Consider the following 16402-nt stretch of genomic DNA (forward strand, 5'->3'; position numbering starts at 1 on the left):
CAGAATCCGCCTTATATTCCTATTCCTGTTTTTATTTGCTACTTATGTTTATTATATATACTATATTATATATAAAATGAACAATATACAATCAATTATTTATTTAGTTATTTATCATGAATATCCGTTTCTTCGTTATCTTGTACTGTGAAAAATCACAGAGAAAGAGGAAATATTACAGTAACGAACTGATAAGATTAGTTCTGCATAACAGCATATGTATATAAGGATATTTCCAATTATTTCTCAAAAATATATTTTCGGAATTTAATAATTTTGTTACATATGGCATATGTTACATATTTTTTAATTTGGCGTGAAATAAGTTTTATTTTAGTTGCAAAAAATTTCAAAATTTTCAGAAAAAAGGGTGAGTAGGTAGAGATATTTTGAAAAATTTATGGAAAAATTAACATTTATGGAAAATCTATACATACTGATATAAAGCGCTTTTAAAACTATGAAACTTTTATTCGGAACATTTTTTCATATCTCTCATCCTTTCGAGGATATTCGATTAGAAACAAAAAAAATCGATATTTTTCGAAGATATGTTTCCATCTCTAAAAATGAATATTAGTCCGAATAAAAAATTGTTACGTTATTAGGTCTACTGTATTATACAAAATTTCAGATTTTTTTGAATTTGACAGTCGCCGATGTTCGCTTGTTAGTTTGCTGGCAGGAAAGAATTTTTATGGAGAACAAGTGATAAATAACTGTAAAACTATTTATATCGCATCATAAAGGGTGATTAAAGTAGATCGACCGCGGTTTTCATGGGTTTGCCATCGACAAGATGAAGCAGTCTCTCTTCCTTTCTCTTTTGCGTTTAATCGCAACCACGACACCGCAGCGAGCTCAAAGGGGCCACATTGCCTTCCATGAACGTCAGCAACGTACGAATATTCTCGCAAAAGCGCCGTAAGCGTTTCTGATGCATGGAGAATTTACATAGGATGTCTTAGATATCTGTTACCCAATTATATGCAATCTTATTTAGAATTTTAACTAAAAAATTTTATTTAGGATAGATTTCAAAGTACCTACTTAGTTATAGATTTGTCCGCGGTTCAGAATAACTTATATTCTTTCCGATATCTCTTTAAAACTTTAATTTGTGTCTTGAATTATTTTTTAATCTATTCTGAACTAATATCTATTACAATATCTATAACAATAGGTCAAATGTGTATGTGTCTGTGTGTGTAAATCAATGCTGATATTGAAATTATCGATAATCATTGCACCATAACTTAAAAGGAGAAAGTCCGGAGATTTCGAAAATGACAAATATTTGTGATAGTAGAAACGACTTTTTAATAAAGCACTTTTAAATCACGCAGTTACGACGCAGATAGTAAGAATAATGCACTTGGCCTTGATTTTCAAGACTTTGAACTCGAAGACACTTTGTTATTATTAATTATCCTTGACGTTACATTGTGCAGGTGCCTTATTATAATAAACCCGCCGAAGGAAGGCGAACGTTGACGTAGTGAGCACGGCCACGCGTTAATCCCAACTGTTATCGCTCTGGCTAAGTATAACGAGGTCCTCAAATGGAGTAACAAAGTCACGGGCTGGAAGCCCGCGAAAGCTGTAGAACCAACCTTGCCCATGATTATACAGAGACGCAATGTTGCCGAAAGTCTTTATTTCCTGATACTTATTTTTATCCATCGGGAATACGGGAGCGGTTCATGAGATCACGCGAAATTTACGGTGGCAAGTAAACGGCGTAAACACCTGCGGAATATAATCCTGGGAAACAGCAGTTAAAGTGAAGAAACAAAAGTTCGCGGGGTGGAAGAGAAGGACGGCTAAAAACGTCGTCGATCCGCGGATGGTGGACGTCACCCTTGAGTTTATTGCGACGTGTATTTTTAGCGACGAGTCTCTCTCTCTCTCTCTCTCTCTTGGGCCGCTTCCCGTGTCTCCTTCGGCCCCGCAGCCGAAATCCACCGCGCGCGTTGCGCGCTTTGCGTATGTACGAGCGTACGCGCGCGCACATATTCCACGTACATGCCGATAAATATACTCGGCCAAATATTTAGAGAGCTCCACCGCCCACGGCGACGACGGCGGCGGTTAAAATTACTTGAATATTCGTCACGGAATTCGTCGTAAAACGATCATGGAGACCGATCGATCCTCCGCTCGTCCCCCGTTGGCGGTGGCAAAGGACGAGCAGAGAATCGCTTCGCAAAGCGAGTTCGACGGTTCCTTTCGACGGATCGATGGCTCGCTTTGTTAGCGGCGAATGCCTGTTAGCGACAGTATCGACGATGTAGCCACTGATTTCCCCCGTTCTGCCCGTAACAACGAATAGGACAATGGGATCCTCTACCACGGGGTGGAGAACTACCGGGACATTATCCCATCGACCAAAGTGCCCCTTAACGAACGTCGCGCTCGATCCACCGTGTTCGATGACCAGCGCGATCACGTATGGGAAATTGGCGTCCGGAAACGGAAACTGAGAGTAATTGACTTGGGTTCCTTTTGTTGTTTCCGAAAGCAGCAGGAATCTTAGGTCTCACGGTTCACGTTGATTGACTACATAATCGGATGAAAGTCTCGGTTGCCCCCGCGTAAGACTGGACGGTAGTGATTTATTGGCTCTCCGGCCTCTGAAAGACTTCCGCGGCGTTTGATAAATTGCCGGACCGTCGGGTTTCGAGTCCATGAACGCGATTTTTCGCTTCGCACGTCAAATAGGCCTTTTCCCATCGCTGCAACGTAATGCGCGACCGTAATGCAACCGCGAGCGTTTCACGGATTGCTTGAAATTCGGCACCCCCCGCGCCGCGCGGGGAATTTCCGAATTGATCGGCCTTGTTCACGTGCGCAACGCTAGACATCGGTAATCGATGATGCCACCCATACCGGTTACCAATGTTAGCATATACGTACTCTCGACGACGTGGAGGACGTAATAACGGCGAGGACGTCGGAGAGAAGCGAATGACAGGCGTAACAGGTGATACAAGCGCTCGCAGTGTCGCCGGAACCGCGGATGCTGTGTATTTGCGTGGTTATTGGTGGTAATATCCCATTAATTTTCCAACTACACTCTTGCACCTTGCTGTCAGATTTAAAGTGTTCACAACAACGCGCTCGTAATGAAATTATTTAATAGGTTCGAAATATCGCCCCAGAATGGACTGAGGTATTTAAATCCGACACTGATAAATATAAATGTGCAGTTGTAATATTAACGCAATAAAATTTTAATGATAAATGACAAATTTAAAGCTGATTTTTTCTAGATGAACTGGATTAATATAATCTTCTTCTATTTTTTCTTCATCATTATAAAAATATCTGTTTAAGATAAGTATTTCAAATAATTTAATTATTCGCAGTTGTCTTATCGATAGAAATGTCGATAGTAAATGTTATGCCTTTTATCGCTGAAGCTGTGCCAATCTCTTTCAAACGATTTTATCAGTGATTTTACTGCTAAATTACTAGAGAAAGGAAATGAAACAGAAATTATTTTCACATTCATCCGGATTCAGCCGAGAATCATACCGCGAGCTCTGACATGCTTTTGATTAATTAACGGTTTTACATTTATGTAATTAGCAAATAAGATTCGCAAGATTCGGATTTGTAGTCATAACTTTTCTGTAATTTTAATTTTAACGCGATAAAAAGAAAAAATACTTTTTAAAAATTCAGGAATAAAATGTTAAAATTGCTATTATAAATATATTTCTATTACTTTATAGAGAATTCTATTACTTTATAATTGAAGCTTTATTTATTCTAGAAATATATCAACATAACAAAATGTGCGTATGAGATGTGATGCGAATGGATACGGCTTCTGATTCTTTAGGTTCTTACAATTTTCAAATGAGAGCTGTACGAATAATTCGAGCTTAGCCGGCTTTCTAGCTGCAATAACTGAGGACTAATATTTGGTGCTTGCGAACCGGAGCGAGAATACTCCGAAAGAAGTGATTTCTGTCTGAATAAATGGGACTCGCGTATATTGCAATCTACCGTCTCTACTCCGTGGAAAAATGCTTCGAGAAAAATTCTTTAAAACCATGGATATTAACTGAGAGATGCGAGATGTGCAATTTCTTGACCTACATTATTCTAATCGTCGTTATTATCGTATCATTAGCTTCTCTTTTCTTCTCTTGTACTGAGATATATATACCTCGTAACTATCTCGAAAAGAAATGTTACACATACAATGTTATGATAGATCGCATCCTAGCAATACCAATAAAAAATAAACATCGCACTTTTTTCGGACAAAGATAACACGAGATACGAGATCTCGCGCAGTCTTTTCTCCACTGTTTATTTGCACGGAACGAGCGAATCCTATCTTTCGTTCAATAAAATACTCGTTCGGTCAGGCAGTCCAGATGTCGATGTTGCCACCGATGCGTACAACTCGTACATTTTTACATGTCTGACACGTGTGTGGAGAGCACGATCAAAAGCAACACGAGACTTTGACCACGGAGTGTGCACAAACCGGCGATTATACGTACTGTCAAAGGAACTGCGCTGTCAAACAATCCGGATTGCGCAAAACACCCCGTCCATCATGCGAGTGCTAGCTGCTGGAGACTAGCGGAAGAGCAGTTTCAGGACATGAACCCGCGGGAGTGTCTGAGTAAACTAATCGTTGCAATGGATTTACGATCGAGTGGAGAAGTAGCATCGTTGAGGATGAAACTGCCCTTTCGCTCGAGTCATCAGCTCGCGTTTACGCGCGGCCGAATGGAGATGAGAGCACGAGATATCAAGTTTATATCGCGGAAGAGAGTGGAACGAGACGGAAAGTAGTATGACGACTGCGTGTGCACGCGTCGGACGTCAGCATTTCCTTTCCCGGGAGGCAGTAGGGGTAAGTCTAAAATTATCGGCATATTTATATCGTTGAAATCAGGAAAGCAAGCTCTACAAGTCGCGGAATGAAATAAGTTCGCGAACTAAAGCTCCTTAAATTATTTCGAAGGCCGGTTAGCGTAACGCGGCGGCGAGTCCGCGTTTCCACCAACAAGTCGAGAAATTTTACACAAATTATGTTTGTATCTGAAAATAAGAATTGCACATGTACACGCTCAAAATGTGCGTTATGTCACGCGTAAGATCCTGTTTGACTAAATCTGTCCTTGCCTCAAATCGACTGAAAGACGTATTTTGAGAGAACCATCCGCGATATCTCTAACTTTCGTCTTCTAGCGAAATGGGTTTTTTGGACTCACAGTCTTCTACTTCTTAGAGATTTATGACACACTGCCAATTGCTGCTCGCTTTAACGGTCTGGCACGAGAAGAACGAAAGACGCCGTTCAATCTAATTTCGGCACGAATTTCAAGTTCGATTTCGCTATCGGAATTAACGAGAACCGCACGAAATGCAATCCCGCAGAAGTGGCCGTTTCGCCGTCACTTCAACGTCAATTGAAAATCACGATTGGCATCAACGCTAATGCGCGCAGCTCCACGACCAATAAAATTCTCCGTCGAGGTTTTACGATTATTAACCTTCTATCTTGAGAGACGGCGATAAAAACAAGAATCATGGGCATTGTCTCTTCGTTGGAATTGCCCGGGACTGCTACAAATAAAGATAGCGTTCACCCTTTCGCGCGGTAACTCTCACCCCTTCTTTCAATTCTCTCTAAAGCTATATAAAAGAGTGTCCGTTAACATGTAACGTTTCCTTTCGAGTTTACAACCGTTTATGTTACAAAGCACTGCAAACACAGCTAGGCAATGACTTGTATCGCAGTTTACTAGTTCCAGTTTACTTTGTAGATCGATCACAAACTGGCAAAGTGTATAGTAGAATCCGGCGGCACCGAAACTTACGTTCGCTTAATGGACTACTCCTGTAACAACCAATGATGCTGCCGCTAGCAAAACGTAAGAAATCTCTCACTCTCACTTCTCCCTTTAATAATGAATAAGTGGAAAAATGGGGAATCCGACCGACCCTGAAGGAATTGACCCGACGTTTCGGCGCGAAGTCTATGACGTCAGCGCGCAAAGTGTCAAAATCTCGTAAGTGTGAGTGTGAGTGTGAGTGTGAGTGTTGTACATGTGCGCGAAATTTTATTCTCTAAAGATTACTTGCCGACACCAATGCGCCAACTAACGTGCATGTACAAATCGCATTATTCTAATGGCGCCGTTGCGGCGTGTCGGCGAAATTCAGCTAGTTTCTCGTAAATGAAATTTTCATATGCCAAATACGTTCCATAAGCTCGCGCGCAGTATTAAAGGATCCACGCGTGGGAAACGTCAGGAGGATGTGTGAGAGCTTTCAAATTACTACCGCTAGTATTTACGGCAAACAGACTTTTAATTCAAAGCCAAAGCGCGAACGAAATTAAATTCTTTCAAAGCGAATTCGCTGATTCCCATTGCGATGCTTTGAAAACGACGCGAGATCCACATCGGAAATTCCATTCTGTATGAGCGCTGTAAGCGGCACTAGCCAAATCAAGACGGGTATACAGAAGCCCAAACGGATTCTACGAAGTAATATAATAATGTGAATACGTAATACTTGAATTGAATTTCATTTCCGAAACGGAAACTGGATTATCCTGTATTATGATACAGCGGAATTCGGATTCAGCAATGGAAATCAGATTCATGATCCAGAATAACATCTGTCGCGAAATGAGCCGTCCTCTTTTAATAAACCAAAAATCCCATGGAATTAATATGAGAAGAATTTTGATAACAGGAATTTTCAAAAACCTATTTTTCATTCCAGATTCATGAACGCAATTCAGTCGACTGGGATTGAAATACATCTCGCATAAAATTGATGCGTTCAATCCGGTAGTTCCGTAATCGGCCGGAAACGATGTCCGTAAACGATGTCCGTAAAACGCTTCGTTGCAAGAACATAAACCGAGCATCGTTATCGTTTCTCGAAACGATAACGGCGTGTTAATTCTTTCCGCCGTGGTGCGCGTTAAGTGAGTCTCATTTCACGTTTACGACAATTCGCAACGCGCAAGTATCACCTGATTATGCGAGACGACCTGAATTGACGCGGCCGAGAATTATGCAAATACCGGACACTGTATAATTTGCACGCTGGATGTCATCTCCTAACTACACAAGATCGATACACGCTGCTTTACGATATTGCCGAGGTGCACTGTGCGCAAGCATAATGGCCAACAACGTATTATTCGCATTACGACCCCGTGAAAGCAGACAGCGCCGACCTTTAAAATTTTTACTTGTCGCTCGTGGGTCGCCCTATTTCGCCTGTTTTTCCTGCCGTGACAGCGAGGTAAAAAATTCATGTTCTTTGTAGCGCAATTTTTGTAGCGCGGATCTGATGTAAAAGCAATGCGACATTATAGAGCGCTTTGGTGCCGCAATGTTCGCCGCACCAGCGGGCTTTAATACATATGGCTATCCACGAGAAACAAATTCACTTGCCGATATAACTTCCGCGTGGATTTTAACTTTCAACTGGAGTTGGCCGATGGATTTCCGCTGAGTTTCGAACCCGGCTACTGCCGGAAGCCGGATTACGGAAATTATTTAGCTGTGGAGAATTGATTCAGAGGCTTTAACTGGTATACCTGGCAACTGCAAGTATTGGCTATTGAAGAATCGCTAAAATGATTGATCGAACCAATAATACGCATTACCGACGCTGAAATGATCGCAATGAATTAACTGCAGTTGTGGGTGTAGCCAAATGTCAGCAATGACGGTCGCTCTATATCCGTACCCTTCAATGACGTCCAACGTCAAAATCGAACGATCGCAAAAATCAAGCGTGTGCAGGCTTGACCTGATTTCGCCGTAAGCGCATAACGATGTAAACGCAATGCTCTAAAACGCCGAAACGAGACGCCACCCGTGCAATTCAGGCGCAGGAAGGCGTCTTATGAGTTTAAGATCGATACGATGCACGCTTGGTAATTTTACCGCAAACACGTCGATTATTGTAAGCGCTGTTTCTCGGAATTCAAGAACATCAAAACAAGTTTATAAGTTCCGTGATTCGCTTGAATTAATTTACTTGCTTTCTGTAAACAAATGATAAATATATCTTTAAAGTATCTGGGAGACACAATTATTTAAGCACATTACATTAAGATATAGTTTTAAAATGGACATAAAACGTTTTGGAGAAACCAGATAGAAGTTCAGAAATAGTAAAAGTTAAAAGTATAATTCATTGAATGTTCATTAAAAAAGAGAATGTTTCTTATAAAATGTAAATTCCATATGTTTATGTATTTTTAATTATGATACAACGGTGTCTTTATTAAGCATGCAAGTTAATATAAATACCAAGACTGTATAAGATGTGCAAGCTTAAAAATATTTGCACAAAAAATAGATATATCCATAATTGAAAATTTTAAAACCGTGAATTCTGATGCTGACAAAGATAGAACGTTACATGTGACGCGAATCTGTACAATTTTTGCAAACACAAACTCTGCACACGATATCATCCGTGACAGCATCCGATATGTCTATTAAAATACAATTCCACGCAAACAATCAGTCATATATGAAACTGCTCAATCAATTATACGTATAAAAACGATTTAACGATAATTCTGAATTAATCCTAAACAAATACCGCATGCAAAAGACTACACTGGATTTGATTTCAGCAAAAAAATATGATGCAATAGCTAGTGCCGGAAATTTTTGAAAACCAATTAATAATTTTCTCGTTTACGACGTACATGTATGCATACACAGTTGACACAATTCCATGAAGATTAATGATTTTGTGACAATTCGCACGAAGCTTGCCTAATAATTCATGTCTCCCTTGAGAGAAAAGGTGACACGATGACGAAGGCATCAACACTGCATGAATTTTCATGAAACACGAGTAAAAGAATAAAGCATACAAAATCTAAGTTTTATAATTGTGTTTTATGCATTGTTAAAAGAAAATAATTTCACGCACGATCGCGGGAAGTCTATCGCGATTTATTGCTGGCAGTTTATTAGTTCCGAATAGTGTTAAATATTATCAGACGTCGGGGTAATCACTAGACGAAAGATTAATGATCTCATCAGGTCAGATCAATACTACTGCAACGCTCCCGACCTACCGCACACTGAATGACATCCGCTTCCTCAAACCTCTCGACGTAAAAACACCATCTATCTGTACAAGTTCGAGTATCGACTTTGACTTGTTGATCTCGCGAACGTTGGTGTATTTGTTCAACGTCATCCGCACTATACGTATCCTATCGGAAACGGATATTACTGGCAGCTGGTAAGTTAAAATGCAAATTTTAATGCACTTTCCTAAAACCAGAATATCAAACAAAACCAAAAATAATAAATAAATAAATAAAAGTAAATAAATAAAAATAAAAGCTAGAATATCACAACAATATTAAATTTTTCGAAAATCCTGAAGATAAATGTTCTTGCTAATCAAAAGTAGATTTCCAAATAAATTCCGTTTCATTATACAGGGTGTCCCGGGTTTTAACCGACAAACTGCGGGAGCATATTCTACTAGTGGAAATAAGAAAAAATTCTTATATCGAGTTTGCTTAGAAATGCTTTATTACAAAGTTATAAACCAATATTGAAAAGAAATATGAGATAAGAAGTAACAACGGAACATAGTGTAGAATTTGGAAGGTCGAAGATGTTTATGTTATGTGTATTCACATGTATTCATGTTCACTATGTTGAAACGATTCAGTATGATTGTTACTTTCACAACAGTAGCTGTTAGATTTCAATCGTCGTGTCAACTAGCAATTACTATCAGAATGCCAAAAGTGTTTTCAAATGAGGAATACACCGATATTCATTTCGCGTACGGATTCTGTGACGGAAATGCACGAGCTGCCGTACGAGAGTATCAACGTAGATTTCCTAACAGGAGAGTACCAGATAGATTTAAAGCAACGAATTACTAATTCAGTTACTGAGATGCAACAAAATTTTCAGGAATGTCGTACTGTAACAAATTCTGTACTACGTCGATGTCTAGCTTGTATCGATGTGCAAGGACAACATTTTGAAATGCGTCACTAAATCATTGCGTAGATAATTTTTATTTTTGTGAAAAAATCCGTTGTTACTTATCTCATATTTCTTTTCAATATTGGTTTATAACTTTGTAATAAAGCATTTCTAAGCAAACTCGATATAAGAATATTTTTTTATTTCCACTAGTAGAATATGCTCCCGCAGTTTGTCGGTTAAAACCCGGGACACCCTGTATTATTAACGATGCTCTTATCTATTAAATAATATTATCTTTTATATAATATTAATAATATCTATTAAATAATATTTAAGATGTTGCATATAATATTATTATCAAATTAGAAATTTGTAATCATAGACGACGATACTGCATGATTTTATTCTGTGTATGTTAATTATCTAACTCTCCAGAAAACCAAGTATTTTAACAATAAGTGATAATCTTCACAACAATTCTATTAAAAGCGTAATAGCTGCGATGTCAGCAATTTAACGGTTGTTAACGATCCTCAGAATCTCGAAGCGCTAAAATCGCGTTACCTTCCTCGCCAGTGCTCCTAGTACGAAAGTACGATTTTATTTTTGCCTTACTGCTCTCAAGCACGGATATTCAGGAAATTGTTTCCTCTCGAGGAGAGAAACGAGAGTTTAAATCCCGCGGATCGCTCCAACAATTTCACCGTGTCGCGGGAGGGACACGGTCACCGGATACGCGGAAGCTGGGCTGAAACTGGAATTCAATTCCTCGCGTGACGCCTCCGACCGGACCGCGGAAAGCTCACTGAAGGGTGCTGAGATCGCGTACGTACATCGCGGGGGAGCATGCACCCGATCCCCCGATGCTCGAGGATCGTCGCGAGGATCGACACCGTCGGCAGACACGTCGCTGGAGCGCGCGGGATGATGCACATTTCACGAAAGTGACTCTCGGCGAGACTTTTCCAAGCGTGGAGCGACGAGTGGCGAGCTTCAAGATGGCTCAGCCACGGAAATCCGACGGCTGACTGGAGGATTCGCAGACGCGCGCCTTTAATTTAGAGGCGCGGAACGCCCTCGACCTCGCACGCTGCATGCGGCTCGTTTGTGTCAGTGGAGTGCGCGTTCGTGTACCCGTGTGTGTGTATGTGTGTTATACGTCTTACGACATACAAACTCGAGGCATGGAAGTGGTGTCGTGTCGGATGCGACACCAGGAGTGTCGTTGGTCGTCGTTGCACGTAATCCCACCAGCTAATTGGTGAGAACCTCCGGTGTGCCCTCGTGTCCCCCGTGCCCACGGAAGAAACCACGGCTTGGAGAACCGTCCACGAAAGCACCTAGCACCTCGCTCGAGGAAAAGTAGCTTGGTGACTCTTGGAAAGGAAACGCCAGCATCCACCGCGAAACCACTAACGACCAAACCGCCACGACGCGCATTGGCAATTAGCATAAGCCGGACGCTAGCTTCCTGTGGCCTCCTTACACTCGATGAAGATGTTAATTGTAATTGGGCTGATAAGAGTGGAACTGCATTTGCCTCGATTATTGGAGTTGAAACTAGAAATGCAGATGTATGAATGAGAAAAGGATATACTGCTACCTCGGTATAATTACGATGAGACACCTGATGTTCTGAGATGTTCTATTTTAATAGCAAGTAAACACATTTCAAGCAAACGCAGTATTTTAGCTTTCCTAATCACCAGCATTTGGTTTACAGAACCGCCCGAGAAAATAATCCCCAATATTGTTGTGAGAGAATGTAAGCTTACGTTTTAGTTTGCATTACTCGCTGAACAAGTGCAGAATATTTTAGTGTCGTCATAAAGGGTGTTCCATTAGAGCTAATGGCAATGCAGGGAAGAAGACGGCTTTGCGAAATTTTAGATGCGAAACTGTAAGAGGATTAATCAAATCTGATTTTATGAGAACTCGGCATTTAATCGGTTCTGCTTAAGCGATGATACCGCCTCCTCTCCCTCTAGGATTCTGCTAGGATTGCATAGTAAGGACGCACTGAAACATTAATGCATTGCGTCTTCATTCGGAGGTTACTACCCCTGGGACCATCTTGCATATTCAATGCCGGTAATCTGGTATGATTTTCTCCTACACATTCTCAAACGCCCAAATTCGTATCACTATTTAGTAGAATATTTCCGTTCGGCTGTTTATCGCGCGCCAGTAAAATTACCGTATAATTAATAACTGCATTTTATCGAGCTTTCTAACGGATTTTCCAAATCTGTATCCTTTGCAAATTTAATAAGAGAAAACATGCGAGAGAAAGTACAAATGAAATAAAACGCATTTATTCACGAAAGGGGATACAGATATATTTATAATAACAATTAAAATAATATTTAAATAAAACAATGCTACAGTTTTTAAATGTGACGAATGAGCTCGATCCTCATTCGAATAAAGACAAAGATAATAAAATAAAGACAAAGTGACCATCGTTGCATTGACTTACCCATGTCGTCGATTATAGGCGCCATCCGCAGCGTTACACCGACCAAGAGCAAGCACATGGCGAGCAGAAGACAAGCTGTCGCGACGATCGTCCATCGCGCACGAGGCGGAAGTTCCCCGGGATCGACGAGCTCCTCATCCGGGCCGACGGAGTCGATTTTGCGCCGTTTACGTTTGCGCTTTCTTCGCGGCCGGTGGTATCTTCCCTGAGGCTCGTCCAGCTTCTCCGGACCGCTCAGGATCTCCTCCTCCTCCAGCTCGTCGGCTACGTTCAACGCCACGTAGTCGTCATCGTCGTAATGAATTTTTCTGAAAGTATCAAAAACGGATGTTTCCTTTGTTACTTCTGCCTTCGTTATTCCTGAGAGTGGATTTGCCTCGAAACAACGCATTCAGAATCCATCACGCAAGTAATATTCAAAAGCTTTTGTTTCCACAACGGTGTATTGTTATTATTAATCGAACTGTTTTTACCCCCGATCAATACCATTTCGGAAATGAACATGCCGGTATTTCGCTACGTCCGACTGCTGCGTCCGACGTTTAATTTAAATTGAAAAATGACGTCCAGTTTATTTCAAGCAATTTTTCCATTGAAAATCTCGGTGAAGACTTTTATATCTGAGACTACTTTGTCCAGCAATGAGCAACAATAAGTAGAAATATAAAGTTCGCGTAAAATACTGAATTACCGTCTGACGAGGAAATCCTTTGAGTGAAAATCGACTAATTACAATTCTTTTTCAGCTATTTGTACAACTTTTACGTGATATTTACTGAGTCAGACATTCTAAGCGCCGTTATCATTAAAATCTGCGCTCGTGCTGCGTTTACGTTCAGTATAATTGAAGTGACACCTGCAAATCAATGCGTTCCTAACTGGCACTGATCGCGACGACTCGAAGAAGGACGAACGATGAACGAGTATCGATCACGGACGGTATCTGCATTGTTCGTGAAACTGGAGAAGTTACTGTTTGCCGTAAGCGGATGGCGATGACTGCAAGAGACTGCGATTCATTGTTATGCACACGCGCACTTCCACGTTCGAGACAAATCAGAAACTTCAGCCTGTTTTTGACCGATCAATCGAAGCAAGATGACGAACGGCACGGAAAGAAAAGCAAGACGAAAATCGATTGTGCTCCCACAGAGTGGAGTCGAGGAAGTTTTCGCGCGATAAAAGAGAGAGAGAGAGATAATATTGACATGAGCCTTTGCGCACGCTGTCCCGATGATTAACTGTGGTTTAGATAACCCAAGCTTCAACTTTGACGTTGAAAAGTTTAATTAAACGTAACGTTACGAAACCGTGGGCTGCAAATGAGCTTGCGTTAAACGTAACGGGAACAGATACTCGATAAAAAAATTATGAAAAAGCGCACTCATAAACTTACGAGATTACGGGCGATGCAGCTAGGCGTAATCTTACCAATCTATTCAAAGAAATGTGGAGCATTAAACAAGCCGCGTGATAAATTAGCGCACCGTGTTTGCGATAAAACTGCTCGAGACTCAGCCACTGTTACACTCTCGAGCTCGGCGACATACGGAAAAGCGGGCCAGCAATTCGATATACGTTCACAACAGCCAGCGAGAGAAGTAGACCCCGATACCGAGCTGAACAAAGAACAATCGTTGCACTATCTGCGTCACACACACGAAGGCCATCACGTGCTCTCTGAGTATAATTTTAGAAAACGCCGCCAGAATAGGGCGGAAAAGTGGTAAAACGATAACGGAGGTGTCGGGGCATTGTGGAGGGTTGGATGAAATTCGACCTGGTGATAACGGCCGCTCTGAGCTCGGACAATGCCCGACAATGGTCGACTCACGTATTGTCGACGTTCACGCACGCACGTCACACGGCATTCCTTAAGAAAACTTGTGCTTTTCGTGCGAAATACATTTTCCTTGCGAAATGCATTCTCCGCGTCGTATCACGCGATCGTACGACGAAGTAAAGTTTTCCACGTTTGCAAAACTTAAAAATAAATATGCAAATGTTCAGAGTATATCTGCTATTAAAACGGCAGTCGAGAAACGTAGAAAACTTATAAATAGAAGCGTCCGTGTACGGTCACAGCCACATTCAATTAAGAGGAGATGTTCGATAAAGAGAGAACTAAAATGGATATGCCAGTAGATGCAACTGTATCGAAGCAGACCGCATCAAGTGGTAAACGTCGACGTTGAATCGGTCGCTCTCCCAACGGCTATTCTCGTACAAAAATTCTTTCGATTAATACTGTCTCCGCGATAAATCGCGTACGCGTTATTTGTCAATGAATAATTGTCGAGATACCTCGCGACACTGCACATGTACGGAACGTTCTTGTCACTAAATTTAACCAGACAATAGTACCGTTTTGAATTTATATAAAGTAACAATGTGACAGAAAGATAGAGCTAAAAATGAAATGCCTCAAGGCTACTTTAGTTTTTTCTTCTTTCTTCAGTGATTCATCACATCATTATTATTTTAATTCTCTGTGCGTTGTTACAGCTAATTAAATACGTACTCTTATCCGCAAAAGAAGAAATTATGTCCTCGCGCGCGGAATTGACCGATAAACATTTTTATATTATAAATCGCTCTGCGTGCGGTAAGTCGCGCGCTGCGGTACTAAATTAACTGACATGAGACATTTATAAGAGGCCTCCTGCTGCTGCTGAACCATGTCACGTCGCGCACGCGAAGGTTGCCGAATATCTCGGCTACATAATTTTCCAGATCGTGCCGTTCGTTGAATTAACAAGAAAAAATGGGAGAGCGGAAGAGCGCGGGGCGACGACGCGGTAGCGCGATGACGCCTCCTCGTGATCGTTAATCGCCATCGGCTATACCCCGACGGCCGCAGTTTCATTACACGCTTCAACGGCGCGCTCATCCTTTGTCGTCCAGGTGGTTCAGCCGCCAAACCGTGTTTGCCGAGAGCGGCATGTGACGGAGGCGCGCAACCACGCATTGCGCTGACCCAGTTCCACCGGGTGTGCTGCGTTCACGCCAAAACCGCGTCTTTCTCTCTCTCCTCGTCGTGGTCGACCGATCGAATACGAGTGAATATATGGAAGAAGGACGAGACGCGCGGCGACACCCGCTAGCCTCCGTAAACGAGAAGATTGCGAGCGGACGAGGGCTGGCCAGCACAGAGAGCCTGGCGCGCGCACGCAGACGGCGAGTTTCTCGAGATCGTAAATGCGGGGAAACTATGTCAGAGAGTGCATGAAGATTTCCTGAGATCCTCTGGCTTTCTGTAACCGAGCGACCACGAGAGACTGCTCCGATTGCGATGGAACTTGGAGCCGGTCAGTCATTGGCAAAACTGTTCATCGCGATACTCTAATTTCCAGCGCCGAATGAATGACTTGATAATTTGATGAAAATATTGCTAATAAAAGCTTATTTCTTAATGAAATTTATATTACAGTTTCTCCTACGAACGTTTCTTGCCAACTGTCTTATCTTGTCTTGGATGGGTACTCACAATTGAGCTGCGCTTTGGGAAAAGTAGCAGGCACTTCGGTGCAGCCGCGGATATTCGCAGGAGTCGCCGAGAACTTCTTTAGCCCTTTCGAAATTTATTAGGGCCACATCTTGGTCGCCGTCAATGCCGAGCAGCTCGAAGCGCGAATCGAGGCCGACGTGAACATCTTGAACGACGCCTTGAAGAACGTTTGGGCTCCTCGAATGCCTGCGCTTCTTTCGAGGGCTTCGAGGAGTTTCGGAAGCTCTTCTCCGTCCTTTTTCTGACAAATGAAAACGGCGCAATTAACGAATATAGGCCGAGCATAATCGATATTTAATATGCTATAATTATATCAATTAATTTTGTACACGAACAAAATTATATAATATTTTCATTATTTTAATTAAATTAATTGATAAATTTTATATTTCAATTATATTGAAACATTTTTACATCGCGTCGAATATAAATTTAAAT

The 16402-nt window shown here is 41.5% G+C and overlaps 1 protein-coding gene and 1 long non-coding RNA gene across 4 annotated transcripts in view; one reads left to right on the forward strand and one right to left on the reverse strand.

Moving 5' to 3' along the window:
* Window positions 1–16402, reverse strand: part of LOC105284367 — a 32387-nt gene that overhangs the window by 11412 nt on the left and 4573 nt on the right. For both annotated transcript variants that reach the window (XM_026971315.1, XM_011347775.3), the window contains exons 3-4: window positions 15944–16205; window positions 12457–12764 (exon numbers count right to left, since the gene is read on the reverse strand). In XM_026971315.1, the coding sequence (XP_026827116.1) occupies window positions 12457–12764; window positions 15944–16205 (570 nt within the window). The remainder of the gene's footprint in view (window positions 1–12456; window positions 12765–15943; window positions 16206–16402) is intronic.
* Window positions 349–8574, forward strand: LOC105284364. 2 transcript variants are annotated; one of them, XR_003406822.1, is made up of 3 exons: window positions 349–4879; window positions 5796–5903; window positions 6763–8574. It is a non-coding gene; the product is annotated as an uncharacterized LOC105284364 (long non-coding RNA). The 2 variants fall into 2 exon arrangements; XR_894867.3 differs by having other exon boundaries at window positions 349–5903.

The sequence above is a fragment of the Ooceraea biroi genome, chromosome 7 (assembly GCF_003672135.1).
Source record: "Ooceraea biroi isolate clonal line C1 chromosome 7, Obir_v5.4, whole genome shotgun sequence".
NCBI classification, from domain to species: Eukaryota; Metazoa; Arthropoda; class Insecta; order Hymenoptera; family Formicidae; genus Ooceraea; species Ooceraea biroi.